This window comes from Montipora capricornis, chromosome 12 (genome assembly GCF_036669925.1).
Source record: "Montipora capricornis isolate CH-2021 chromosome 12, ASM3666992v2, whole genome shotgun sequence".
NCBI classification, from domain to species: domain Eukaryota; kingdom Metazoa; phylum Cnidaria; class Anthozoa; order Scleractinia; family Acroporidae; genus Montipora; species Montipora capricornis.
This window is the reverse complement of record NC_090894.1, coordinates 18,802,707-18,828,441: the sequence shown is the minus strand read 5'-3', so window position 1 is coordinate 18,828,441 and position 25,735 is coordinate 18,802,707. Positions and strand designations below refer to the sequence as shown.

Here is a 25,735-nt window from a genome sequence, read left to right as displayed (position 1 = left end):
TATTAAGCGTTTTATCGGGATTCTCATACAAATCCTTATATTTTTAGTTTGTCAACCATGCTCACACTGAGCTTGGGGCGCCTGTGATAGTACTTGTACTCAGCGTGTGACACTTGCCTCAAAGTTGCTACCTACGCAGACATTCTTGTGACTCGTCTCGCAATCTTTCCTCAGAAGAGATTGCGTGACGAGTCACAAGATGTCGAGCCCATAAGTGCTATCCGGCCGTCAACCAAATACTGAGTTATTTATCCAGCGTATAATCCTGTTCAGTCTTCACACAACTAGAACAACTAGCAAACTGCGGACGTCATTTTTTTAAAAATAACGTTCATCTCATTTGTTTTGTTTTGTTGTTGTTGTTGTTGTTGTTTTTTAGCAGCATAAGTTAAAGGTAAAAGTTGAAAAATAAAAAAAGTGTAGAGTCTAACAGGACAACTCAGACACTTGGAGAAGTTTAATTTTATAACTCAGTGATATTAACAATGTGGTTTTCTAGTTGCAGAATACAATGAAGAACTCAGCTCATAGTCGAAATATGCCCCGTTCACACCAAACCTCGGGCCAAACCTTAACCAAGGTTTCAATAATGTAATACTTTAATGTAATACTTTTTAAATCATCTATACTGGTATTTCGTGAGTTTTCACCACAAATTCAGCACAGATTAAAGCTGTTAAGCCGATGCATTGAAACTCCCCTCGGAATCTCGTGAAAAACCAGTCCTACATTCTTCCATGACCGAACGGTCAGCCTCTGCCCAAAATTAGACGTTCTTATCAAGAAATAGAACGGTGTACCTGTAGTGGTAAAAGGAGTTTAATTTACGACGACGGCTGAGGGAAAGGGAATTAAATGACGTCACAAACTAAAATTTTGATTGGTTAGAAGAAAAACAATAGTGGTGGTGCATTGCCAGTTTTGCTGTACTCTGTAAAGCAACAACGTGGAAAAAGAAAACAAGTTTTAATGACAACGTGAGCATATAATAGTGAGCTGTTCCAAAACTAGTATTTCAAGGAAAGTGGGATTGGACATCGCAAGCCAGACATCATCCAAAAAGCCCTTTGCTTTGGGAGAAAAACACTTCAAAGTGCTAAGGTTGCTTAAAATCTAGCCTGTTCCAGGCGGGGTCTGGGGGGAGGGGCTCCCTCAATTCTCGACTGGCCCTCGCCTCCACTACCTGAGAGCCTGGAACAGATTACTTCAAATCTTACCAACTTCGGCTTCTCGCCATAGGGCTGTAGTCTTCTCGGTCGGCATACTTTAAAGTCACAAAGCCGTGTTTTTTTCTTTTTTCTTTGCTTTTTATGGCCCGTGCGTCCTGTACGAAGGCCATAAAACGTAACTTACAGAGGGAATAGAGGAAAGAAAGTACATCTTAAGAACTGACCGCTACTTGGGGTTTTACTTGTTTTATTACTTTTGCGACGACGAAAACTGTGACCGAATTTAACCACATTGTTACAATATAAAGTTAAAAAACATCCCTAAGTATTTGAGTTAATTTTCCTGTTAGACTACACTTCATATTTCTTTTATCTTTCTTTATACTACTGACAAAACAAAACAAAAAAAAAAAAACAACAAATGATCAATATAAAGACACTCTTAAATGACTCCCAGCCTGGGTGTGTTCCTAACATTTTTGTTAATCTCAAGGTGAACATCTTATAAAATAGGTACTTGTTAAAAAGAGAGTATTCTTTTATTTTCCTATTATCAGTTTCTGATAAATACTCAAATGAAGTCGGAGAGATTGCAAGTGTGAAAATGATTACAAGGTAAGGGAAATATCTTTCAATGCTATACGTAAAATGTTTTTCAAAGTGAAACTCAAAAACAAAGAGTTATTATCCCCAGAGAAAAAGCTTAAAAATGTATTTCACCCCCGTATAATTAGGTCTTTCATGTATTTTCCCTTATATTATGTGGCTTGTGTTTCTGGTTGATATAACGCGCACTCTGATTGGCTAAGAGCAGCTAAGCGCTAGTAGGGCATTATTTTCCCGTAATGCCCTCGGGCTGATTATGGATTACGCAAATTATTTGTTTCTTCTTTAGAACCGTTTTGTTAGCCATAAAATAAACAACTTAATAACCTTGGCCGTTCGATCGTTACAGAAAAATCCCAAACCTCGGCCTAGCTATATTGACCTCGATATCGCACGGTCAATAAGGCAAGGCCTTAGTATGAGATTTTGCCGTAATGACCTCACTCTCGGTTATTAAGTAGTTATTAATGTTGATGGGGAATCGTAAACACTGACGAAATCTCAGAAAGTTTTCCATCAAAGAAACTGCTCAAACTATACCACTTTTCTATCACTATTTTATCACTATTAATGAAAATTAATTTACTAATTATAATAATTAAAATAACAGAGTTTATCGAAGGGGTACCTTTTCATGACTTTTGCTGGCCCTGAATTCAAACTTCACAGATCTACTCACAGCCCTCAGTTATTGTATATACCCACTGCGGATGTATACAAATATTGCGGGAGCATGGAAGAGAAAATAATTATGCTTGGGCCATGATGGCGATTAAATATTAGTTCTGTTGTGTTAATATTGATGGTTTTCAATCATGTGATAAGATGACCATGTTGACGCACAAAACAATAGCAAAATATGGCTCATGTTTTACATAATAATAGAGTCAAGTTCCCAAGACTTTTTCTCTATTGTTCTGTGTACCAACATGGCGGCAATGATGTCAGGTGAAAACCACCTAATCTTGTGATTTAGATACAATATCAGTGTTGCATCAAATTCTGATCAAATAATTTACACAAAAATTATCAACTTAACGACTTAGTTCTTAGAGTGTTTAGTCAGACTTCGATGTCATAATTCGTGAGAGTTGCTGTTTTTAAAGCCTAAAATGTTCTTTATCCACGACCAAATGTTTGATAAAGCATTCATGATCATTTGAAAGAAGCTAACTGCTTCGCCATGGAAAAGATTTCCTTCACTGTCCAGCGTCTCCTCCTGTTGTGATTCTTCATCCTTCTGTGGAGCACCAAGCTGGTCTCGCATTTTTTCTATGTCTTCTCTGGAGTACATCTCCATGCCTGGCATCCCTGGAATTCCTCTGAACCAAAAAAAAATTGTAAGCAAGATTTGTCAACAACAGGGTCAGCTATCATAAATGCAAAATTATTTATGGCCTATGGGAAATGAGAAAGGATTGTTTGATTTATTATGTAGTTACATGATTTGTAAACATGATTTTGTACATGTAGTTTGATTCATAAGAAGTGTTTACGGATAGATTCTTAGTCATGACAATTAACTTTAGAACCTAACCTTTGGAAAGGATAACAGAAAAACCATTTTGGAATAGCAGTAAGAGAAAGACTGGGACGAGTTTAACATACAAGATGGCAGCAAAGGATTGAAGATTCATCCCTGCACGAGTTTTATTGCAAGAAGATTCTTGGCTGTAAGGAAAAACCTTAAATAACAATGACCACAACCAGGTTTTCTGAGCCTGCGAGACTGAGCACCCCTTGCAAACAATTGTTTTAACGAAAAAACGCTGGTCAGCAACCCGGTTCTGGTCATTGCTGTCTAAGCTCTTCCAGCTGTAAGATGCACCTTGAGTTTAGATCACATTTGGGGCCAACAAATAATTTCTTTGAGAAAAAATGCTCTGCGTTATAACCGAAAAACTATGGTAATGCTGTTTTCATTGCCCTCTGGTCAATAGACCCATTCAGGTAACTTAATGTTGTACCCAATTCAAATCTCTCGGGGTTAAGATTCTTTGTGTGTTGAATTTGCATGACAATGAAGCATTTACATTTAAATGATATGGAAATACTTGGAACAAAACGTTTTATTCCCAAAAGAGTTGAAATGGGTACAACATTGAGTTAGCCAAATTGGTCTATTAGAAAGAAGCTTTCATAAGAAAAAGAAGAAGCACTTATTTACCTCATTTGTTTCAGGATTTCATCTGCCTTTTTCTCGTCTTCAGTTAAAACTTGGAATTTCTCATCCACTTTCCTTTCTCCAGCCTTGAGCTTTGGTTGTCTACCTTTACATACACTTGACATAGAGTAACAAACTTCATTGATAAGTTTTGATAATGACAGCTTGTCTTTCCAGAGTAGTTCTGCCAGATCTGTATCCACATCTGCCACAGATTCTTCACAAGCTTTCGAAATGGTCTGACATTCCCTCTGGCATTTTCCGAAATCTGCATGCTCAGTGAGTCTCAATTCCCCATTCTTTTCTATGAGATCAAATTTTGAAATCCAGCTTCCTTCTTCTTTGTCTGGATTGCATGACTTTTCTACCATGTCAATGAGTTTGTCCTCATCAAGCTAAAGCAGAATTATTAGATAAAATTTCCAAGTAAAGGGAATGGTCATCACATTTGGAAACAATAGCGGCTTTGGTAATGCCAACATCACAAATAATTTTGAGGTTTTGAGGCTTTCCCAAAATTGCCTGAGATTAGAATCTTTGATGGATATGGAAATGAGCTCATCAGATCTACTCACCAATAATAATTGATTTCTTACCAGTCTGTAATATTAGTAGTGCAAAGATAAACAAATTAAGAAATTTTTCTTTCTAATTATAAAACTCTCCTTTCCTAATTTTCCAAATACAGGCAAAAGCATAAATATCTCATTGCTTTGAATAAAAATAATGATTAAATTTTTCCTATGACAATTTAAATTTAAGATCCCTTTTCAACATTTGAATAGTAAAAAATAGGTGGAGTTGAAAGCAAACTTAAGGTAAAAAAAGTTGAATAAAAATGTTGCCTTTGGGCTTGGGCTTTTTTGTCATGAAAAATCATGGCATCATAAAGCAACAAAAGGTTGAAATGAATATTTGTTTAATATTTTATCCAAGATAAGAAAGAGTAATCTCATGACTAATGAGTTAGGCTTAGCTGAGAAAGTTCTTTTCTTAGAAATCTCAATCATGATTTAGGTTAATTATTTAAGTCATCAGTTCTTTGAACCAGAAAGATAACCCCCATACAACAGAAGAACGCGCAGAGCATTAATTCTAAAGAAAAATGCAAAACCAACAAAAAAACAAAATTAATAATTTATTACAAATACTGGCATATAAATCAGGATAATTTACATTATTTATATCTTGTAAAAGCTCTTCTCTAATTTAAAAATAAAAAAGGCAATGCCTTTGAAATCTGGTTTGATGCAAAAAAGCAAGAAGACAAAAAGCCCAAAGAACAATTTTTAAAATTGTTAAGAATGATAAGAATGCTTTATAAGATACAAAAAAGTTCATTGTGCACAGTAAGGCAACAACATAAATTATGCACAACAATATATTTTTTTCCTGGCCCTTGGAAATAAATTGTTCAATAAACAACCTATTCCTAACTGAAAAATAATTAAGCAGTAATATCAAAACAGTTTTTGTGTCAAAAAAGAAGACTGGAAGATATTCATCTCATTCGTTTAAAGGATTTTTGCAGTCTTAATTCACAATGTCTTAGTGGAGAAATGATGCGACTTTGATCACTGCCTCCACTACCAATAAAATGCATTTTAAGGAGTAAAAACTCTAACTAGATACTATTGATAACTCTATCAAGATAAGCAGGCCAAGGATTTTAACATATTTTATTGCAGTATATCATAACTTCTAGTAAATAAAGGCGAATACAGGCGGTTCCGCCCCAGAGTCGATCCGCCCCACAGTCTTCTGACGACCCTTACATGATAGCTAACCAACCCTATCCCTAATTTTTTAAAATGAGTAAGGTAAGGTAATCATTAAAATATGTGCTTAGACAATTAATACGTGGCGCGGATCGACTCTGGAGCGGAACGACCGGTTACCGATAAAAGCAGTCAAACCCTTGTAGGCATAAGCATAAAATATGAAGTTAAAAAGGCATTCTAAGTGACACAAAGATACAAAACTCAAGAAAATCAACAAAATCCCACGTCCAAAACTTAAAGATTTAGCCCAACTCTTACGTCATAGTAACTTTTTGAGCATATTACTATCATATATTCCGTTATATGTTTTGTTCCATTATGTTAAAAGGAGTTTTTTTTTAACAATCATGCATAATTTAAGCGTCATGTGTGCATGGACAGTCTCACCTTTTTCGTTCCACCGCCACGCATTTCCTGTGTTTTTCCAAACAAGTATTTGACAGCCTTTTGACAAGTTTCGCACCTGATATAGGGTAGATCCTCCTTTATAGCATGATATTTTTCTTTCTTTGGAAACTGCCCGTTTAGCGGAAAAATCAGCAAAAACATCAACACGTGAAATGCCCACCACACAACGGCCATTTTCAGCAGGGTCTTCTCGAAGCAACATGTGTCAGGGACCTGGAAAGGAAGCTGCCACGTGCAAGTTTTGAACCAATCAACAACAACTGGGCCGCAAAAAGAAAACGCGTTGAAACGTTCCTACCGCCATCTTGGCTCTACTCTCTGTGCTCTATGGCATGGTAAAAGCTTTAGCTTCGTTGCGACTTTGTGAAGTAAGTATTCTTCATACACTTTTATGACTGTGGTTATAATCGTTGCTTACTGGCAGGACAAAGGAAATGTCTAACTCTCTCGTACAAAACGCAGGAATCGAAACTTGTTTACGTCGAAGACTTCGACGTTGGCTCAGCTCAGAAGATCGAAGACTGCTTCTTCACTGACATCTTAAACCGCACCCATAGCTCTTGGTGTAAGGAAATGTGCAGTGTAGTCGATGAAGATGACTTGGGCCTTACAAATTATCTTCTAAAATGCAATGGCGACGAAGAAGAACCTTGGGAATCTTGTGAGGAGATAAGTGTTGGAGGAGAGAGTTTTGGTGATCACGATGGAGATATTTTTGAACTTGGTTGGTCACTTGGACCAGAAGATTTAGATCCAGAGCCATTTAAAGGCGATATAACACCTACTTATCAGAAGAACGAGCCGGCCAGCGAAGTGAAACTAGCGAAAGGAAACTCCAGTACCCCAGAGAAATGTGAAAAGAAACAACCATCCGAGGAAAACGTGGTTAGTGAGTCCGAATCTGATCACTCATCAGATGTTTGTGAGGTAGAATCAGTGAAAGTTGCGTCAAAACCAGTGGTTACCGTTAGCAGTGTTTGTAAAAATTCAGCAAAGATTGAACAGACACCTGCAAAGAGCAAGGCAGAGAAGGCAAAGGCACTCCGCGAAAGGAAAAAGAAGTATGTCGAGGAACTAGAGGACACCGTTGCACAGCTAAACAGAGACAAGGAAGGTTTGCAACAGGTTACTATTCAACTTAGCGAGAAAATTGAAAGCTTTCGACAGGAAATAAGCTACTTAAAAGGAGTTATAGCCAATCAAAGTGAACTTGCTGCCATTTTAAGAAGTGTTGCTAACACACCAGGGATCGCCATCAGCTGTAGAGCCTTGGAGAACAATGAGTGTAGTGATAAAGTTAGCAATAGCAAGAGAAAACGGGATGACAGTGGTAAAACTGAGTCAAACTTGGATAACAAAAACAGAAAGAAACAAAAAAAAGATAGTGACACAATGGGTGAACTGAATGGTAAGGCAGGGGTATGTGTCCACGTCCAGAGTGGTAAAGTATCCGTTGAGTTTTGTGCAGAATGCAGCAAGAAGGCAAATGGTATTCTACCTTAAGTCCACCAAGGGCTCAAGGGGAACTGTAGTGATTTTAATCATGTAACTGGCAGCGTTAATATTGCATTAATGTTTCTGGTAAGTAGATGAAATCACCAAGAATTACAAAGACAAGAAGGTATTTGAGCAGTTTCGTAGATGTGTCAGTCAAGTTACTAGTGGAAGCAGCATAAGAATAGGTTTTCACTACAGGTATATATTACTGTATGTATGACACGTAAGTGCCACACCAAATGGATTGTTGGCGCAAGTTCCAAAGGTACTAAGTTGGTAAGCTTCATTAGTATTCAGTGTGAATTCTTGCACAGTGGCTAACTTCTTTACAGCTGCACCACTAACAAAGAGGGAAGCTTCCCTCAGTCTTTTCTTATTTTCAGGTATTGACCAATGTTGTTGGACTGTTGATCTATCATATTGCTCTGTTAGTATCACACAGGCTAATCACAAAAACATCACTACAACAAAAAGTGTGTGTTTGAAATATACTTTTTACAGATTATTACTGCCTTGTTTAGATTCTAAACAAGATCCACGGATCTTTATGAAAGCCTCAGTTGAATGTAAAATTACTCTGGAATATGTCACAAAAATTTTGACCTTGTTTCTGCTGTTTAAGATTCAGTAATGATCTTCCAATGAGAACACCCAAATTTTAAGTTTACAAAACATTTAGCGTAGACTATAAAAATAAATTGAAGCAAAGTCCATAGGGCTAAAAGATTTGAAAATTAATGAAGAACGCAAGATCATGATAGGAGTATAATCATTGTCAGTAAAACTCCAGTACAAAACCCTGATGCAAACTTCATTGTGGAATAATTTATATCTGGTAAACTGTATCAGTTTTATGAAACCTCTAATTTTTTTCTTGAAACTCTTTTAACTAGTGCTGGATTGAATGCACTGTAGTGGATGCTTGCCACTCCTTGCACCATCTGGAGTCAAGTGTCTTTTGGGGTTTGGTTAAGTGTAAGTAATGTTCCCTCACAAATTTGTAAGTATAAAAGAGAGTGGAACACAGGTAATGAGTGGTTTAGCTAAAACTGCAAAGAGATTGCATTTTAATTTGTAGAGTTTATTCAGCTTTCAAGCCAAAAACTTTCAACCAAATAGAGTAACTTTTGGAGACGTTGTGATGTAATGCTGTCAAGAATACATGTATAAGGAGTTTACTGTCATGTAAACAGACCATTGCAGACGTAATTCTTCAACCAGAGGGTATTTGAAGGGGATGTGATCAGACACCTGGTGAATTACTAAAACTTAAGATTCATTTGAAATAATAGAATGATGTCATTTTTTGTCAGCCATGTTATTTTATTGACTAAATTCTTCCAAAAGAAAATGACTTTTGACCATAATTGTGTTTCATAAACTACTGTAAGATGCCTTTTTTAGATGCTGAAGAGGGCTGATTTCCTGCTCGCCAAGGCCTCTTTCCTTTTACTTTCTCTGGGCAGACAATTATAGGAAAGGAGACCTCTGCCATTGGTCGAAACTCTCTTTGAACTGCTCTTCACGACCTGGGACAGCTCTGTTGATTATGCATACTCCCTGATTGCTGACTGTGACTTGAGCCAGCTGTGTCTTCCACATTCCTTGATGATGATTTGACTGCTATAATTATGGTGATCCCACAGGTAACATGGCATCCCTTTAATTAAGCATGACATGAGGTATCACCTAATTACCGTCGCTAAGTAACCACTGCACATGCTCAACACAGCCACTTTCGACCCATGGCAAAGGTTTCTTTTCTCGTAAGTGTCTTCCCTGTAAAAGCAAAAGGAAAGAGACCTGCTAGCAGGGAAAGGGCTGATACTTTGAGAGTCAATTATAATAATAATTATTTGTTTCAAGTTTAGTTATTCTTTTTCTAGTAGCTAGTGCATTTTGTAACAAATATCTTGCTAGCTGAGCACAGAAAAGATACTACACTTGGTCAAATGGAACAGTTACATAAAATGGTGTTGAATAAGTTTTTGAGTTGTGTTCTCTTTCTAACCTTGCTCTCTCACGAGAGAGGGGGGCCCTACAGGCTGCAAGTGCAATGTCTGACAAGAAGTAGTGTCATTCACCATAGTTTTTACAAGGTTTATTTTCTGGCTGAAAATATATTACACAAAATACTGTACTTTCTGTACTCCTATGGTCGTTTCATGTTAACCATAGTGGACCAATAACTTAGTTGTGAGAACTGCATCTCAGTGAAGCTTGAACAATCTGTTGGTTAGGTGCATGTCATCCACATACCTTGAAGGAAGAAAAAAGGAATAATTCTAAAGACGTGTGTTTTGAAGTTTGCTTTAAATAGTACCTTTTTAATGACTTTTGGAAGTAGATGCCTGGTCTAATCAATGTTAGCGGTGGTCACTCTTGTCTTTTACAAGGGTTTGAGTGAAAATCAAGGGTAGCAAAATAGATGGTGGTGTCTGCCTGCACCCCCCTTTCTTAACGTCAAAAGATGGTGTCTATATTGCATAGCCACCCCTCTATCCAGCAGTAAAAAATTACAGTGAGATTCAAACCTCACTTTTCTTGTTTGTCTAGTAATTGCCGACTCTTGCTCGCTGAATATTCCTGTGTCAACTCAAATTTAAAAGCCAACAAAATGTTGTCGGTAATGTTCATGTGATAAGTTCGAAGATAGGCGGTGTCTTTGAGAACCCCCCTACCCAAGGGTGGGTCCTGTTCGAGTCTAGTAGTTTTGACCAGTTCCCTTAGGGGGGTCTGAGGGCATTCTCCCCTGGGAAAATTGCTGCTGAATTTAAGTCGTCTCTTTTGTTTTTCATGAACAAAGCTTTTCCTATCCAAGGCCCATGTTCTATGGGAATGTATGGAATGCCGTTGGTATCAAAGATACTTTTTGTCACGTATAAAACTTATCATTAAATATATAAAACTTATTGCTCTTTAAATAAAACATGTTAGGTGTCTTATACATAAAACTTGCTATAAAATACTTGTCACGCAGTATATAAAACATGTTTGAAAATGCAACACTTGTCACGCCATATATAACTTGTTTTATAAAACTTGTCACGCCATATATAAAATATAACTGTTCACGCAATACGCCTATTGGAACCCAGTACCGTGCCAAAGGGTCAGAATGAGGGGATGAACTTGACTTTCCAAGATTATAAACTCTATTAAGTTGCGTGCAACGCTTTGACAAATAACTCAGAAACGCCGTGGTGTACAGACTTGAGAATTGGTGGGGTGATTTATGAATTTGTCTCCTACAACATTCCAAGTTTATGGCTTATTTCATTGAACGGTTTCGATTTTATTTTTTTTGTTGCATTACAGTGAAAACAATCTGTAGTCAAACCCGTCAACATCATCTCTCGTATAATTAATACTCCAGAGGTGGTTTGACACAGTGTGAAAAGAGCTTGAAGTGTGGTGCATTGCAGAGGAGATCTCAGGGGTTATCCAGGGCAGCTGGTTTCCATGGATATACTTCTTTTTGTATGGTCTGCTGGTCCACTACATCAATGAATAGCTGGTGCTAGTGTTCACAAATATCATCAATGTCATCGAAGATATATGCAGTATGACGGGCTTTTACCAAGATCAGCTATGAAACGATCCTTGTCGAAGCCCTTCATACTATGATATCCAATGAGCTTAGGTTGTGGTCTAGTGGTCTTCTGCTTCCGTATAGCAGAGATCAGATCATGATCACTGAAGCCAGGCTTCATTGTTCTACTGGTAGCAAGTCGTTTCGGGTTGCTGCCAATAAGGACATAAGTGACACAGAGCTGTTGAAAAGGCGACTTGGCACACGGATGCCGACGGTGATTGCCTCACTTTGCTCTAATAATCAAGGCAGTGACTCATTTATGTCCTTTTGATTACCTATTTGCATATTCATTCTGTTTTGGTCTCTAAGACCATCAGCAAGTCTCGAGGCCATCTTGCCAATCCTGGAAACTCGAGTTCATCGCTTTGTTTTTGCCCATTGATGTGGTACTGGGTTCCAATAGGCGTATTGCGTGACAAGTTTTATATTTTCAAACATGTTTTATATAGGGCGCGACAAGTTTCATATTTTGTAGCAAGGTTTATGTGTAAGCTAAGATGTTTCATTTAAAGAGCAATACATATGTAAGTTTTATATATTTACCAGTAATGATAAGAAGACAAGTAAGGCAAGAAGTATTTTTTATACAAATTGCATTCCATAGGAATGTGCCTCGTGTTATTTGTAAAATTTGAGGTAATTTCCAAGGAAAAGTAGGTGGTGAGTTCATGTCCATTAACCTGCGAATTTCACTGGCTGCGGGCTGTTATTAAAAACCCTGCTAATGAAACCCATGTTGATAATATTGACATGTGTGAATAATGCTCGAGGTTATCCCCATGGAGGATTCTGGTAATGTATCTTCCATCTATGATTTAAAAGCATGTTAGTTGTTGCCCAGGGCAAAAACATGGATTTTAGTGTTCCAGTAGCTATTATGGGATGCCCAGGGGGTAAAATACCCCCTATGCCCCTAACATCCCATATTATCTTTTAAACAATAGAAATCCAAGGGACTGCCAAATCATCAAAGTAGACTACATGTATCTGCTGCATCTGGGTCCATAACTGACGATAATTCAAGACAATAATATCTTTGGCTTCCGGGATTTCCACCTGGGGAAAATTCATGGAGAGCAAGTGCACTTTCCTCTCCAACTGAGAACAATTAACCACGCTGCCCTCTAAATTGAGCCTCTGCCCTGCATAAAGTAGGTCTTGGCAGGTTTTTTATTCCTAAACTGTGATGGTAAATGTTGCAACAAAAATAATTGATGTTGAAATAAAGTACACAATCACATGTCCTTTAAAAACATTTTGTTATTACAAAAATTCTATCCATGGCAGAAAGGAAGATTAAATTAATTTTACTCTTTAAACTTGTGTTGTTCTGTGTCTGGCAACTCGTAAGGGTTGGATTAGTCGGTATAACTTTTTTTAGTTTTTCTCTGGATCTTTATTGCTTCCCTTCAGTTTTTTTTTTGGCTGTTGTGATAAGTCTAGAACAAACAAGAAACGTTATTTCTTGTCCCTGTCCAAGTTTTTCCTTGTTTTTGTGACATTTTTTACCGGTACCAGAACACCTGAGTGAACCTCGTGTTTTGATTTGCCTTTATAGTTAATAAGAGAGAAATGGAAAAAGCATGTGTTTTTGATTTGAGCACAGTATGACAATCAGTACGGTTAGAAGATCCTTGTTTTTCTATTGTGGCTGTGTAGAACAAGAACGTACTGCTAATCATATTTTACTCCAGTTGAAAGATCTCTGATGTGAATAATAGCAAAACCAGGGAATTACCATCACTGTTGATTGAATGCAAAGGCCCAAGTAATGGTTCACTGTTATCAGAATAAACAATGGAATTTGCCAGTTAAATTCTTTTGTGATCTTTAGGAATTTCCCACAACCCATGTCCCATTATTCAAGGAAATGAAAGGTGTCAAATTTGTTGATCAGTGTTGACCTATCATAAACCAAAGTGATAGATTTATCCAGCAGCTATCATCTAAACAACTGAAGTCAGCAGGACATGAGGATTTCGGCATGTGAGAGCAAGTGCAGCCCATGTCACCCGTGAGTCTTGTTATCACTTTTCCTTCCTTGCAGAAGGTGGGAACTGTGTGAGTGCTGACAACTCAGATGACACTTCTGATGTGCACACGCCTCGTATTAGTGCTGACCCAAAGAGGTTTGGTAATTTTCACAAGTTACAGACATCCCTACACGTGAGCCCCAAAGAAAGCCAAGAGATAAGGCTTAAAACCTTATCGCAGCGATTAAACAAAGGGGGGACAACTTGAATTATAAGGGATTGTCACTAGTAGTCGGTTACTCCAGTTTGCAAGGACTGTATGGGACAGTCCGTTTATGATCTGACCCCGGGGGATGGATGAGTAAGATTCCTACTAATCGGATTTTTGTCGGGACCCTTTGAAAAACTTTCCTAGCCCTTCACTTCTTTGTCGGTACCTGAAGTTAACAGGCAATTCAAACAAGTTTCTTCCATTTTTGGCAAAACGCAATTTGGCGTAAACATGATACTAAATCTCTGAATATGGAGTGTAACGCAAAATGATAACGAAAGGTAGGGAGAAAAGTAAACAATGTGCTGGTTATTTTGAGAGTGACAGGTTATAATTATTATTATTACTCGGACTCACAAGCCAAACTACATTGTTGTCAGACCAGTATAAACCACATGCTTTCTTTCCCGCAACAAATTACCAAGCAAACGATTGAGCTCTAGATCACTAACCTGGTCATAGGGCTGTTTATGTGCGGAAAATGCCTCTGATGTTGAAAACGGAATTTCAGTGGTAGTGACATCTCCGTACCCCATCTCGGACAAATACTTCTGTATGGAACCCCTTTGGATGGCAATATTTGCCTGAGAGTCGACCATTCTTCGCATCTGGTTGCTTGTGAAGAAGGGTACCACTTTTCTTCTTCTAAGTGCCTTGAAAAAGTCTTCAATGCCGGCAGTGTTTCTCGTCTCCAATGCTCGGGGACAGTTCGATCAACTGGTGATGTATCGCAAAGGAATTTAGATCTTTGCACAGGAGCATTGCTTCTGAGATCCTGTGGGTCATGTCTTTTATTAACCCATACTACATCGCTGTTTTCTGGCCATATTTTGGAGTAGGATTTGTAGCCATAAAGCATTCCACCGAGTGATTCTGCAGCCATACCTTTTTCAAGTTTCTTCTGCCTCCTGTTGAACTTCTTGTTGCTAGGTAACTTTAAACCCACCGGAAGTGCTCATTTTTACCGGGAAACTTCCGGCGGCAATCAGACGAAATTATCAGTAGTCGGCAGCTCAACGTAACACATCCTCAAGAATGAATTTTTCTGCGCACACCTTTCATAGTCGTCCTCAAATTCATCACTACATGCTTCCTTGTGCAACACTTTTGCCCAGTGTTCAGAAATTCTTTCTAGCCTATAATAAATCAATAGTTGCTTTTTGCAAACCAACACTCCTCTCACAAGATGAATTGGTGCTTATTTGGGGACATTTTTTTTTCTTTTGGTCGCCCAGTGTATAGCCAGTAGTAGTCATGTTGGGCCAGCCATGTTTGGGTGATAACAAGGGCGAACCAGAATCGAAACCAGAAGTTATTTCAAGCAGGAGACGACGGCATTCAGTTTTCTGGTCCAAAGGTGGAGCACGACCCCGCTGGCGAAGAGAAACGATGTGATCTGGGAACGAGAATGGAGACGACGGGCTTTAAAATGGTGCCGAAACAGATAATCAATCCTCTTCCCCGCCCCTTTCCAGCCTTACCTCCAGTGCTTCCATAACGGCGGCCTTTCACGAGTTTTCCAGATGAGGGATTCCCACGGTTCGCTACGAAAAGCCTTCTCTGTAGGCTAGCAACGATGCGACATGAGGAGTCGTTGCTTTTGGGTGGACCCTGACCCAACCGGATCCTTTTGGCATCGTACACGGCTGACCAAGGTGTCCAGACCTCTATGTCACGGACACGGGCAGATGGGCTGTGTATTTATAGTTTTGAAGTTTTCACAAAAGGCATGTGGTTACTACTCTATGTCACAGTTTTCCTCGCTTCTTTTCGATCTCTTTTGTCCGCAGGGGAGAGATCTTCACCCGATGAATCGACAACGACCAGAGAAATGCAAGGTGAGATTTGTGACCAGAGTACTAGAAAAGTTAATAATCATCAACCATAATGACAAACTTTATACGACTATGAAACATGAGCAATCTTTCAGCAGGAAGGGGAAAATGATATAGCCTGGTCCTCCACCAATCCGGAGGAAATTTCTGACCTTTTAAATTCTTTTATCTCGCGCGCACAAATTTTTTATTCAGTTGATAGGCATATGTCACAAAATAATTATGTATGCAGCCAAAATGTTAATGACAATTGAAAATTCGTAACAAGTAGTTAATAGTCTGAAAGTCATTACGAAGGCAATTAACTCTCCTTGCGGATGTTTTCTTGGGTATTACTTGAAATTCATATGACCAAATTCTCCTTTATTTTTCGCAGGGAAACACGAAGGTCTTATTCGCAAACAAAGTGTGTGATTTGAATTCAAACGTAGTTGAATGCGGAGACGTCGTTCCGCTTTCGTTCCACTATTTTGCTTTAATTAAAATAAGAATGTAAAATGCAATTTAATAATCCGTTTTGTTTCTGTAGATAATCATGAAATAATCCGAATTTTCAAAGGTTAACGCAAAAATGTTAACGAAACAAATGAAGATGGTTGTATAAGAAATTTTCATAGGCAGATTGGCCCATGGAAAATGCGAAATTCAAGAGTTCCCGTTGAAACTTCAATTTGTCACGATTGGGTGAAAAACTGTCACAATCACCTAAACATTGTGTCACTCTTACTTTTGCTTGTTTTCTTTTTCTGCAATTTTAATTAGTCCAGCCGAGAATTCGCAAATGATCATTCAGTACAAATTTTGCATGAAATAACCAGAGTTAATTCTGAGGAATAAATTACAGTGTTCTCCACAAATCTATCTAGGAACTCGAGCTTATTTCAGACGTGCAATATGAGCATCGCAATGTGTTATGAACGACTGTATGGCAAAGATGGCCAATCCGAGGTCTCTCCATCGTCGGGCTAACAATGCAGGCTTGGGCATGTTGTTGTTGCGCACTTTAATATGTTGCTTCCCACGCAAACTCTCTTAGGTAGCCCTTAGGGCTGTCTGCGTGGGAGGCTATTTAATATAGTTTAACGAATTTATAAAAAGAGTCAAAAGTATCGCCAAAGGTCCTACAACATGCATGTATGGGGTTGTAGGCGAATACGTACGAATGACCCAGTACTGCTGTGATTCAAACGATTTGCTAGGTGGCGATGTATATCACAAATCAAATCAAAACACACACTGTAGATGTTATTGAACTAGCCGCAGCGTGAGGTCCGTACTGGGAAAATATTGGTCGAGTGTTTTTTTTTTTGCAAGTTTCAGGCTCGGTTCATAAACTTGCAAAAATGGAAGACCCATCGAACGAGACCACTATTTTCCCATTACGGATCGAACAAGCTTGTTCAAGAAGGTTTTTATTACATTGGTTTTCTTGCGCAGGTTTTCTACTAGTCTCGCCTCTTCGCCTGCTTCTGCGGTTAACACGAAAAAAGCAAGGTGACACAAACACCAACCCGGTGTGGCCAACACAACGCATGCTCACAACTATTTTACCCGGTCAATTAGCAGCCTTGGACAGCTGTTTCGGCCTTGCTAGGCCTCGTCAGCATGGCGTAGCTAACATACCGGGCGGGTGTAAAATTCGTACTGGAACTCCGACATGACTAAATTGAATCATTTCTCGCATTTTTCTTTAGAAAGTGGAAACAATTTGGCAACTTATATACCCTGTTTCGTGACCGGTCCATCGTAGCGGTCCGTATTGCAAAATTTGGACCGCTCAGAGAACCAATCAGAATTCTCCTTTTCACCTCGGACTAAAAAGTGGGCCGAGTATCCTTCTTTGAGGTACGCCATTTCTTACTTGCATGCGATCTGACAAAGTAGAGTTGATGCGCACAACTTGGTGACGTGATGACAAATAACTCCGGAACCACTGTAAAACAGTTGTAGATGCACCGACATCCTGGAGTTTAGCCAGTAGAGTGCCGTGGTGTAAGCTATCAAAGGCCTTGCTCATATCAAGGAGGACTGTTGCAGTTAATTGCTTGTTGTCAATAGCACGCAGTAATTGATCAGTGGTGTGAATCAGTGTAGTCTCGGTTGAGTGGTGTTGTTTATTCCCACTTTGCTTTGATGTTAAACGCTCCTTTGAGAGACTAGATAGGTTGTGAATTGATTAAAGGCTGCTCTATCACAAACTTCTGATAGTACTGGCAGAAGAGAAATAGGCCTATTATTATTCGGCACCTCATGATTTCCACTTTTCAGAACTGGTGTCACCTCGGCTAAATTCCACGCATCTGGGAATGTATTGGTGGCCGGGTAAACGAGGCGTTAATGATGGACATGAGAGAAGGCAGAATTGCGGGAAGGTAACTTTGATAACTCTTACCGGAATTTTGTCGATACTAGGCGCCTTGTTCGTTGCCACCGAGTTAACAATGGCCTGTACTTGTTTGCACTCTATAGGATTAAAGGTAAATTGTTCTAATAATGCAAATGTTCTCGAAATGAATGGATTTTTGTTGAGCTCAAAGTTAAATTTTGACGCTAAATCACTAATTTTCTTGACTGTATGCATGTAGAACGAGTACTGTTTGCTTCCATAAACAGACTCATTTATACCTGATCTTGAAAGAAAAAACTTTTATCCATCTACTAACCGAGTCCTTGTGAACTGGTTTAAACGTTTTAAGCCACAACTGATCCTCCCATTATGCCCACTTTCTGCTTCTTAAGATCTCTTAAGGTATTGTTTAAGGCATCTTACAACACCTAAGACACTGTCCAGGGGCACCCAACGACCAATTTGTTGTAAAATGTATTATTATACCCCAGTTAATGAAAATAAATGTTATTAAGGCATTTTCAGGTGTTTTTCAGTGTTGCTGGGAAAACATTATCTGTTCCTTTTTCCCAGCAAGACACACAAGAAATTTCCCAGCCAGCTAGATAAAATTGGTTGGTTTCCCAGCCAGCTGATCAAATTTATTTCCCAGCCAGGAATTCCGCACGCTTTCAAATCCCTCGATCCAAAACGACCAAACAAAAGCGACAAAACCGGGACAAAACAGGTTTTTTTCCGCAAGCGCAATCACTCTGACCAGCCGTCGTATGTTTGTGACTACTCTCTGGGAGAGGGAAGGGTTTTTTTTTTTTTTTAGTCGTCCTCAGTCTTCAGAGTTTCTACAGCCAGCTCGGGTTGAAATGCTGGAAAAAGTCAGTAATTCCCAGGCAAAACCTCTATCAATAACAAAATTTCCCAGCCAGCTCATCGAAACACCTGTATTTTTGCCAGCCAGCAAGATTCCTCTGGGGAACAGATAATGTAAGGAACAGATTCGTTGGGTGCCCCTGACTGTCTGGAGAGTAGGCTTTAAAAGTCTAATGGTTCCTGGTGCTTTCCAGGTCTAGATGTTTTAAGTAATGTGGATATCCGAAACAATACACGATCATCACTCGTATTCATAGCAATAATTTTAAGGCTTGGAATTGTCTGACAAAGTTGCCCAGAAAGCACCATAGTTAACTCACATTTCAGGGTAAGGTCCTCGAGACTCATTTCGGCGTTATCACCCAGTGATTTTATCCATTGTAGCGCATCATCAATGTTCCATATATTTAATGATGATAATGAGGCAATATATGGGCCTTAACTCGAATAAACCTGTTAAGAATCTTGTTACAAGAGGATGAAAATTAAGCCTAGAGGCACATAGATCGATATTAGGTTTAAGAAAAGGCTTAAGAACATAAATTATATGAAGTATAATACGCACTCCCCGCAGGAAGCTACAGCTATTCGAGGCGAGCAGTGGTTTTAACGCATATTCCCTTTAACTTTCAAAGCTAGGAATTTCTCCATTTCAAGTTTTCTATAATGCAGAGGCCCATATATAATCCCAGGCAAACTGGAAGTCATAATAGCCAGGAATACTGCATGCTACTTCCGCTAGTGCATGGGTGCAGGCTTTTTACTATTTCCGATCCGATAGATCCGTTCTTTTCTTGGAATATCCCTGACTGTTGTTTCTGGGACGGGCGACCCACATCACGTGGCATCATCCTTGTTTACGTTCAGTTTTATGGCACACCTTCGCCTCTGTGATTTTTCAAAACTGATGTGACCCAACGAAGCAATGGCATCTGCATTCATTCTTATAGGCTCATTGGTGTCAGGGGATTTAATGTTCTCTCCGCGATCTTTCAACAGAAAATATGTTGTCTTAAGCTTCGCACAAATATATACCACCTTCGTCATGGTGGACTGCAGGGCTGACATCTTGAGGTCTTTGCCTCGTACGTAGCGATATGGTCAAATCGCTTCCAGATCTCAGGGTTTACTCTTGGATTTATCAGCTGTTCTTCGTTCAACTTGTTCAACCAGCGAGACTGGATAATCTTTGCAAGACTGTCAGCTATTGCCCGGTCGGTCTTTTCCTCTCCATACATTAGCTTTGTTATTTCATCTCGAAGAGTTCTTCAAGATCTGAATTCATGCTTTCATGTTTTCGTCTGGAAGATTCTGCCGGTTTGGGGTCCTGCGTTTCCCTGAGTAAGTGGCGCCTTTGCCGAGAAGCGATTCGTTCATGGCGGCCATTGTCTTGTTCATTGAAGCTAAAAGAGCCATTAGCTCATTGCACTGCGAAGGTGCTGTATTTTTTTTCCTGATTAAGGAGTTTCCTCTTCATTATCCCTCAAAAGCGCGTCTTCGTTGTTTTCTTCCATACGGTAGAAAAAATCGTATTCGTAATTCAAAACCTCGACTTGAAGCCCTGGAAAACGACGCTCAAACTGCAAGCTCTGGGTTTGCGCGCTCTATCTCAAGTGACTTCGTAGTGACGTAGACCAATGACGAAATCGAATTAGGTTCGGCGCATGAAAAGTTCGACGTCTGAACTTCAGACGTCGAACTTTTCACCGTCGAACTTAATCATTTGTGTCGACCCAAATAGGTATTAGGTTCGAAACATGAAAAGTTCGACGTTTGAAACGGGCCTAAGGCTTCGTGTTTTCCTTACGATGGCTAGTTAATGTTGATAACAATCAGGTTTTGGTACATTTTACTTGTTTGGCGGGAACATAATTACGAAAAATCTAAAATCCGGAAACGTTTTTGCAAATTTGTAAACCTAGAATTGATCATCAAAGGATAACAACCTATATATAGTTTTCTTTTGGATGAAACAGTACTAATAACACAGTTATCGACTCATTACTCGCTGTAAGTTCTGCTCTCGCAATTACTGAAGATACACCCAATGTCCGAGTGTTTCTAGCTGTAGTCTTATTTTAATAATTGAATTTTTTTCCTGAAAACCGGTTATTCTTTTTATATATTATTTGACCCAGTCAAGCTCTTACATGGTTTCGCCCCTTATGCTGGTCAAGTAGCTGTGTATCATGGCGGTTCCTGGGTCGCAGTCTGCGATAATGGCTGGGACGAAAAAGATGCCACAGTTGTTTGTCGAGAGTTGGGCTATCCTGGTGTTACTATGGTGACAAAAGAGATGTTTTTCGGTGTGCGAGGAGTAATTGCTATTGAACAATTGGGTTGCTACGGCAACGAGACAAAATTGAGTGAGTGTTCTGTCGAAATGACCACAAAGATCTCGGAATGTATAACCAGCCGCCGGACCAGCACACCACGGTACAAAGAAGCTGGGGTGATTTGTGAAGCCGGCAATCGTACAAATCCTGCAGGTATTGATTTTTTTTTTTTTTTTTGCGAATAAAGAGAGAAGTCGGTGGACTTAACACTTCAAGTGCCCCTGTGATAAAAAAAGAGTCACTTCGGATTTTCGGATTTTGAAGGAATGTTGGAATAAAATCTGACTGGCAAATTTTTGAGCTTTGACTTTTGTCCAAAGGCAGTTTACTTTGAGTGTAAGTTTTGGATTTCACTGTCCAACATTACTAGCGTTCAAAACTGTTGACCGATTGGACCTCAGAGGGTTGGATCCAGGGAAAAGTGACGTCAAAGGCTTACTAGCTTCAAATTTCAGTGTGTGAATGCAGTTTATTATATATGCAAAAAGCGAGTTTGAAAGTCTGAAAGTCCAAAACTCCCGGGCTACATATTAATTCTACGGCGTTCACACGCATTGCATTCTTAAACTGGTGATCCTTTGACGTCAGTTTCTCCTCGATTCAACTCTCTCAAGATCTTAAAGTTAGAAATGGCGGATCATTAAATAGGAAAATCCCAGTTAAAATAAACAGGTGTCTTTTTTTAATCAAGGCTTAAAACTTTGGTCGCTTATTGTTTGGTTAACATAGTTTAGAAATCCAAAGAAAAATGAGAATTGATTTTTTGGTCACAGAGGCACTTCAGTTCGCGGGTCTTTGTATTACATAGTCATGCCATCATGCAAATGTCAGGTTCCTTTGGGTTGACAGACATCAAAATTTTCGGTTTATTTGCAGTTCACTATCAGTCAACTTGATAACCTAATTGACACTCAATCCGCATCAGAAAGATTTTATCTCAAAAAAGAGTGATTAAGCATCGCGGTTACGTGAACGGCAAACGCGAAACGGTGGGCTGCTGTTTGTCATATAAAAGCATGAAAATTATGTTAGCCTAATTCGTCGCTCTCTTTTGAAAAGTCACTTGATAGCTGCTGCTGGCACGCAGGAAATGAGCTCATATCAAACGAGTTTCTTCCATTTTTTGCAAAGCGTAAATTTCAGTCCGACGTTTTCCGTTTGTCGTGAATGTGATGCTTAACCTCTCTAATGACTCTGAATTGTGTAAAAGACATATATTTTGAACTGCTGCTCTAATGTCTCTTAGCGAGAATGATCATCGCAGTTACAAACAAATTGAACAGTTACATGCAAAGAAACCATGAAAAAATCCAGGCTTGAACGGGACTCGAACCCAGGACCTTGAGGTTGCGCTGGACTGCTTTTTCTCAACCTCGTTTCAATGTTCCGGCTTCATCTATCCATGAGAGGCGATGCGAAGAAACGCAAAGACACTGGTATCGAGATTATTCACATGGTTATTTTTCCTTGTTAGATATTCCAAAAGTTCGCTTGACGGGTGCCTTCTATACAGAAGGGGCTGGCTTGGTTGAGGTGTTTGTAAATGGCCGCTGGGGAAGAGTATGCGACCAGGACTGGAGTACTATCGATGCTGGGGTCGTTTGCAGAGAGCTTGGGTATCCTGGTGTTGAAAGGGCAACATGCTGTGGTTGGTATTTTGGTAAAGGTTCTGGACCTCCACTTATGGCCTATGCACTCTGCAAAGGAAATGAAACCACACTGTTTCATTGCCCTCATGTTGGATGGACAAAAGCATCCTGTAGAAGAAGAAACACTGCCGGTGTAATATGCCAACTGAATAAGCCTAACGGTAAGAGCATGGCCTGCCTTGTGTAAACTTTATTGCCCACGGTAAGAGCTAAGAAAAAAGCCTAACATATATTTCACTAGTACGACAGTCAAACCCTCCCCGTTAAGGTCTTCTGGACTTTTTGCTGGAAAAAAAATTATATACGTGAAAAAGAACAAACAAAGTGTCGTTGCTATACGTGGGCTAAGTTTTATTCTCGACCTCATTCCGTTTCATTCCATTCAGTTTTTAATTCTTGCTAATCATCAGCGTAAAACTGCACCACATATTGATTTCACTTTTGACTTGACCTACGCCATACAAGCGTCAGGTTTAGGGCATCTACTTGTAAAGATTTGCAACACATTCCCAAAATCTCTAATTCCTAATAAAAGATGTGGTCGTTGTTAACCCAAAAAAAGAAATAAAGAAAGAAGGAATTTTCCGGGGGTCTCTGGTTCTTGTCGAGCTTTGATCGCGAGCAGAAGTTCTCCAGGGATTCTTCGGCTGCGTCAGTATTTAATTGAGTCTATTTCATTGGACCATGAAAGTCCTCTGGCAAAGGTGGCATTGAAGTACTTAATTTGCATTTTGACGTGTTAATCTGGTTTGGTTATTTTTTAGTTCGCCTGGTGGGGTCTCCTCTCCCCCACGCAGGTTTCGTGCAAATTCGCCACTATGGCCGTTGGGGCTCCTTCTGCGATTGGGGCTGGGGACTAACTCAAGGCCACGTGGTTTGTCGTGAGCTGGGTTATTCTCGCGCTATTTACTCTATCGTTGGTCGTTTATTTGACAAGCCGTCTGATTGGCCCATTTTAGTCGAAGAGGCAGTGTGTACTGGAAACGAGTCGTCTATCATTGAATGTAATCTGATGTACATCCGGGACAAAGATGGAAGTTTGGATTTTTGTAATCACGATCACAATGCTGGAGTTATTTGTGAAAGCAATAAAAAAACCGGATTGAATGGTAGGTGGATAATAAATCAAAATCTTTGTAAGATTTTGTTCAATAGAAAACTCTAACCAAATATCGATGGTTATCTCCAGGAAAGTTTGAAGGGGCTCTTTCATCCCGTTTCATCCCCTTCCTTCCTGGAACTTGTCCGCCATACCTATATATACTATTTCACTTTGCTACAATTATTATCTTTAACCATGCATGTTCTATGTTTCCACGCTCTTTCTCTTTCCTCGCCTGTATCAAACGTAAGATCAATAGGTAACATGGGGGCCAACTAGGAAACCAAATGGTTTATTTTGCCACCATGCTCAAGCACTTTTACTTAGAACAAGAGAAACATCATTGGAAACTATAAACGTTTGTAACTAAATTAAGGAACTACGTCAAGAGGAAATAAAAATTGAATTGAATTGAATGGACACTGTTCGGTTTTTTTCGATTGTTTCCAGAAACCGCGGTCGTTAGACTACAAGGAAGCAATGATACATACATGGGGCGAGTGGAGATAAAGCAGGAGGGCTTCTGGCACGCTGTATGCAGCATAGGCTGGGAAAAACAAGATGCAGATGTAGTTTGCCGTCAGCTAGGATATCCTGAAGCTGTTCTAGAAGTGGGACATGGCCAATTCGGAGTTGGCTCTGGGCCTATGTGGTTGACCAGTGTGCGTTGCCAGGGAAACGAAACTTCACTGGACAAATGCGTGAGCGCTAGTTGGATGTTGGAACCAAATTGTGAACATCTATATGGCGCTGGTGTAGTGTGTAAAATGAAAAACATAACGGGAGGTAAAACATAATGCTATGGTTTTTTATTTTTATTGAAACCCTTAATCGAAAACTCAGTACGTTAAACTTCAAAGTCCAACCGTGTTCTCGGAACTTCTTTCCGCCGAGAGTTTGGTCGGCCGAAAGGAGAAAAGAGCTAGGAATGAAGTTGATGTCTTTGACTGTGAGCTCTAATTGACCATTTTTAGTTTGAATTTATTGTATCCTCTGTTTTTGCGAGTCCACTTACAAAACTGTTTGTTATGGCAAGGTACTAAATAACCATTACTTTCACTGACACTGAGGTGAGCATTTGTTTTACTACTCTAGTATATGCAGAACAAGCTAAACAACTAACGAACCAAGGATAAGTTACCTTGAACAAACAATTAAAAGCAAAGTGACATGATCTTGGAGGCCCAGCGGCTATGCAATGCTGATGAGACTTAACAAGGTCGAAGCGTCTGTTCATGTCTGACACTGCTTCGCAGACCGCGGGGTTGCATGGTGCAATGGTGTGTCCACTTGCCTTTAGTTGTTTGAACCTTAACGGTCCAGGGAAGCCATTTTTTTTTCCTATTTGGGTGTTCAGAGGTAAATTAATAGCTCAAAACGTGTGAAAAGTACCATTTACTTGTGTGATGTATATAATACTAACAGTATTGTTAACTTCTCGCATCATCACATCACATTTTCGGTTTTTAGATGGGGAAGTTAGACTTCGCGGCTCTAGTGAAGCCAACGCTGGCCGAGTGGAAATTAAAATTGGAGGAGTCTGGGGCACAGTATCCGACGGCTGGGGCTGGGACATACGGAGCGGTCACGTGGTGTGTCGGCAGCTTGGATACGTCAAAGCAGTGCGGGTGTTTACTTACTCCAGGTCAAAGGCAATAACTACTGAATTTGGATTTTAATGGAGACCTTTTGAGCGAACCGAGATGTTGTTAACCCTTTCACCGCCAAGGGCTTCCCCATAAGTGTCAATGGCATTTATAGCAGTGAAAGGTTTAATCAAGTCATTTCGCATTTGATCTGACTGGTGAAATGTGAAGCTTTAGTTAGGTTGAGTGCTTGTCTTAGGAAGAGATCCACACTAATTTGCGGAATTTGCCATCACTGCTTTAAAAACCGACTAGTAAGTCTCGAAGAGCTAGAACGGAAAAAAAAACTTACCATTTTATAGTTGCAGCACGCGAATAAAAATTATGAAGTGTGCAAACACGAGTTTGAGAGTTTGAAAGCTCGAAACTATTACTAACTACTAACCGTCGTGCATATTCCCTCTGTATTATTAATGCAGCGAGGAAATGATGTCATTTTCTCCTCGATTCAGCTCTCTCCGGATTGTCAAGTTACTAAGGGTGCACCCT

General features: G+C 39.5%; 4 protein-coding genes across 6 annotated transcripts in view; 2 read left to right on the top strand and 2 right to left on the bottom strand.

Moving 5' to 3' along the window:
- Positions 1-1,399: 1,399 nt before the first annotated feature.
- LOC138026753 (uncharacterized) lies at positions 1,400-6,334 on the bottom strand. Its single transcript, XM_068874207.1, has 3 exons — positions 6,108-6,334; positions 3,943-4,334; positions 1,400-3,097 (listed from the first exon to the last, which is right to left on the bottom strand). Exons 1-3 carry the CDS (start codon positions 6,300-6,302, stop codon positions 2,851-2,853), a joined length of 834 nt encoding a protein of 277 aa, XP_068730308.1. The 5' UTR covers positions 6,303-6,334; the 3' UTR covers positions 1,400-2,850.
- A 67-nt stretch (positions 6,335-6,401) lies between these two features.
- Positions 6,402-13,614, top strand: LOC138026752 (centrosomal protein of 135 kDa-like). 3 transcript variants are annotated; one of them, XM_068874206.1, is made up of 4 exons: positions 6,402-6,496; positions 6,591-8,052; positions 8,519-8,600; positions 12,165-13,614. In XM_068874206.1, exons 1-2 carry the CDS (start codon positions 6,461-6,463, stop codon positions 7,629-7,631), a joined length of 1,077 nt encoding a protein of 358 aa, XP_068730307.1. In that variant the 5' UTR covers positions 6,402-6,460; the 3' UTR covers positions 7,632-8,052; positions 8,519-8,600; positions 12,165-13,614. The 3 variants fall into 3 exon arrangements, with proteins under 3 accessions (XP_068730307.1, XP_068730306.1, XP_068730305.1); XM_068874205.1 differs by having other exon boundaries at positions 8,519-9,271; positions 12,165-13,593; XM_068874204.1 differs by lacking the exon at positions 12,165-13,614 and having other exon boundaries at positions 8,519-9,917.
- Positions 9,712-14,368, bottom strand: LOC138026754 (uncharacterized). The gene is made up of 2 exons (XM_068874208.1): positions 13,917-14,368; positions 9,712-9,884 (listed from the first exon to the last, which is right to left on the bottom strand). Exons 1-2 carry the CDS (start codon positions 14,345-14,347, stop codon positions 9,836-9,838), a joined length of 480 nt encoding a protein of 159 aa, XP_068730309.1. The 5' UTR covers positions 14,348-14,368; the 3' UTR covers positions 9,712-9,835.
- A 190-nt stretch (positions 14,369-14,558) lies between these two features.
- LOC138025495 (scavenger receptor cysteine-rich type 1 protein M130-like) overlaps positions 14,559-25,735 on the top strand; it is a 24,946-nt gene continuing 13,769 nt past the window's right edge. The window contains 6 exon segments of the mRNA XM_068872695.1: positions 14,559-15,302; positions 20,652-21,002; positions 22,324-22,659; positions 23,263-23,607; positions 24,051-24,386; positions 25,071-25,245. Of these exon segments, the coding sequence (XP_068728796.1) occupies positions 15,134-15,302; positions 20,652-21,002; positions 22,324-22,659; positions 23,263-23,607; positions 24,051-24,386; positions 25,071-25,245 (1,712 nt within the window). The 5' untranslated portion in view covers positions 14,559-15,133.

Excerpts from the sequence above, each read along its gene's own strand:
- LOC138026753 (XM_068874207.1), bottom strand. The coding sequence starts at position 6,302 with ATGGCCGTTGTGTGGTGGGCATTTCACGTGTTGATGTTTTTGCTGATT. Across the intron at positions 4,335-6,107 it reads GTGGCGGTGGAACGAAAAAG|CTTGATGAGGACAAACTCAT; the intron begins GTGAGACTGTCC and ends ATTCTGCTTTAG. Across the intron at positions 3,098-3,942 it reads GAAATCCTGAAACAAATGAG|AGGAATTCCAGGGATGCCAG; the intron begins GTAAATAAGTGC and ends TTTTTGGTTCAG.
- LOC138026752 (XM_068874206.1), top strand. The coding sequence starts at position 6,461 with ATGGTAAAAGCTTTAGCTTCGTTGCGACTTTGTGAA. Across the intron at positions 6,497-6,590 it reads CTTCGTTGCGACTTTGTGAA|GAATCGAAACTTGTTTACGT; the intron begins GTAAGTATTCTT and ends TACAAAACGCAG.
- LOC138026754 (XM_068874208.1), bottom strand. The coding sequence starts at position 14,347 with ATGGCTGCAGAATCACTCGGTGGAATGCTTTATGGCTACAAATCCTAC. Across the intron at positions 9,885-13,916 it reads ATAAACAGCCCTATGACCAG|GTATGTGGATGACATGCACC; the intron begins GTTAGTGATCTA and ends TCTTCCTTCAAG.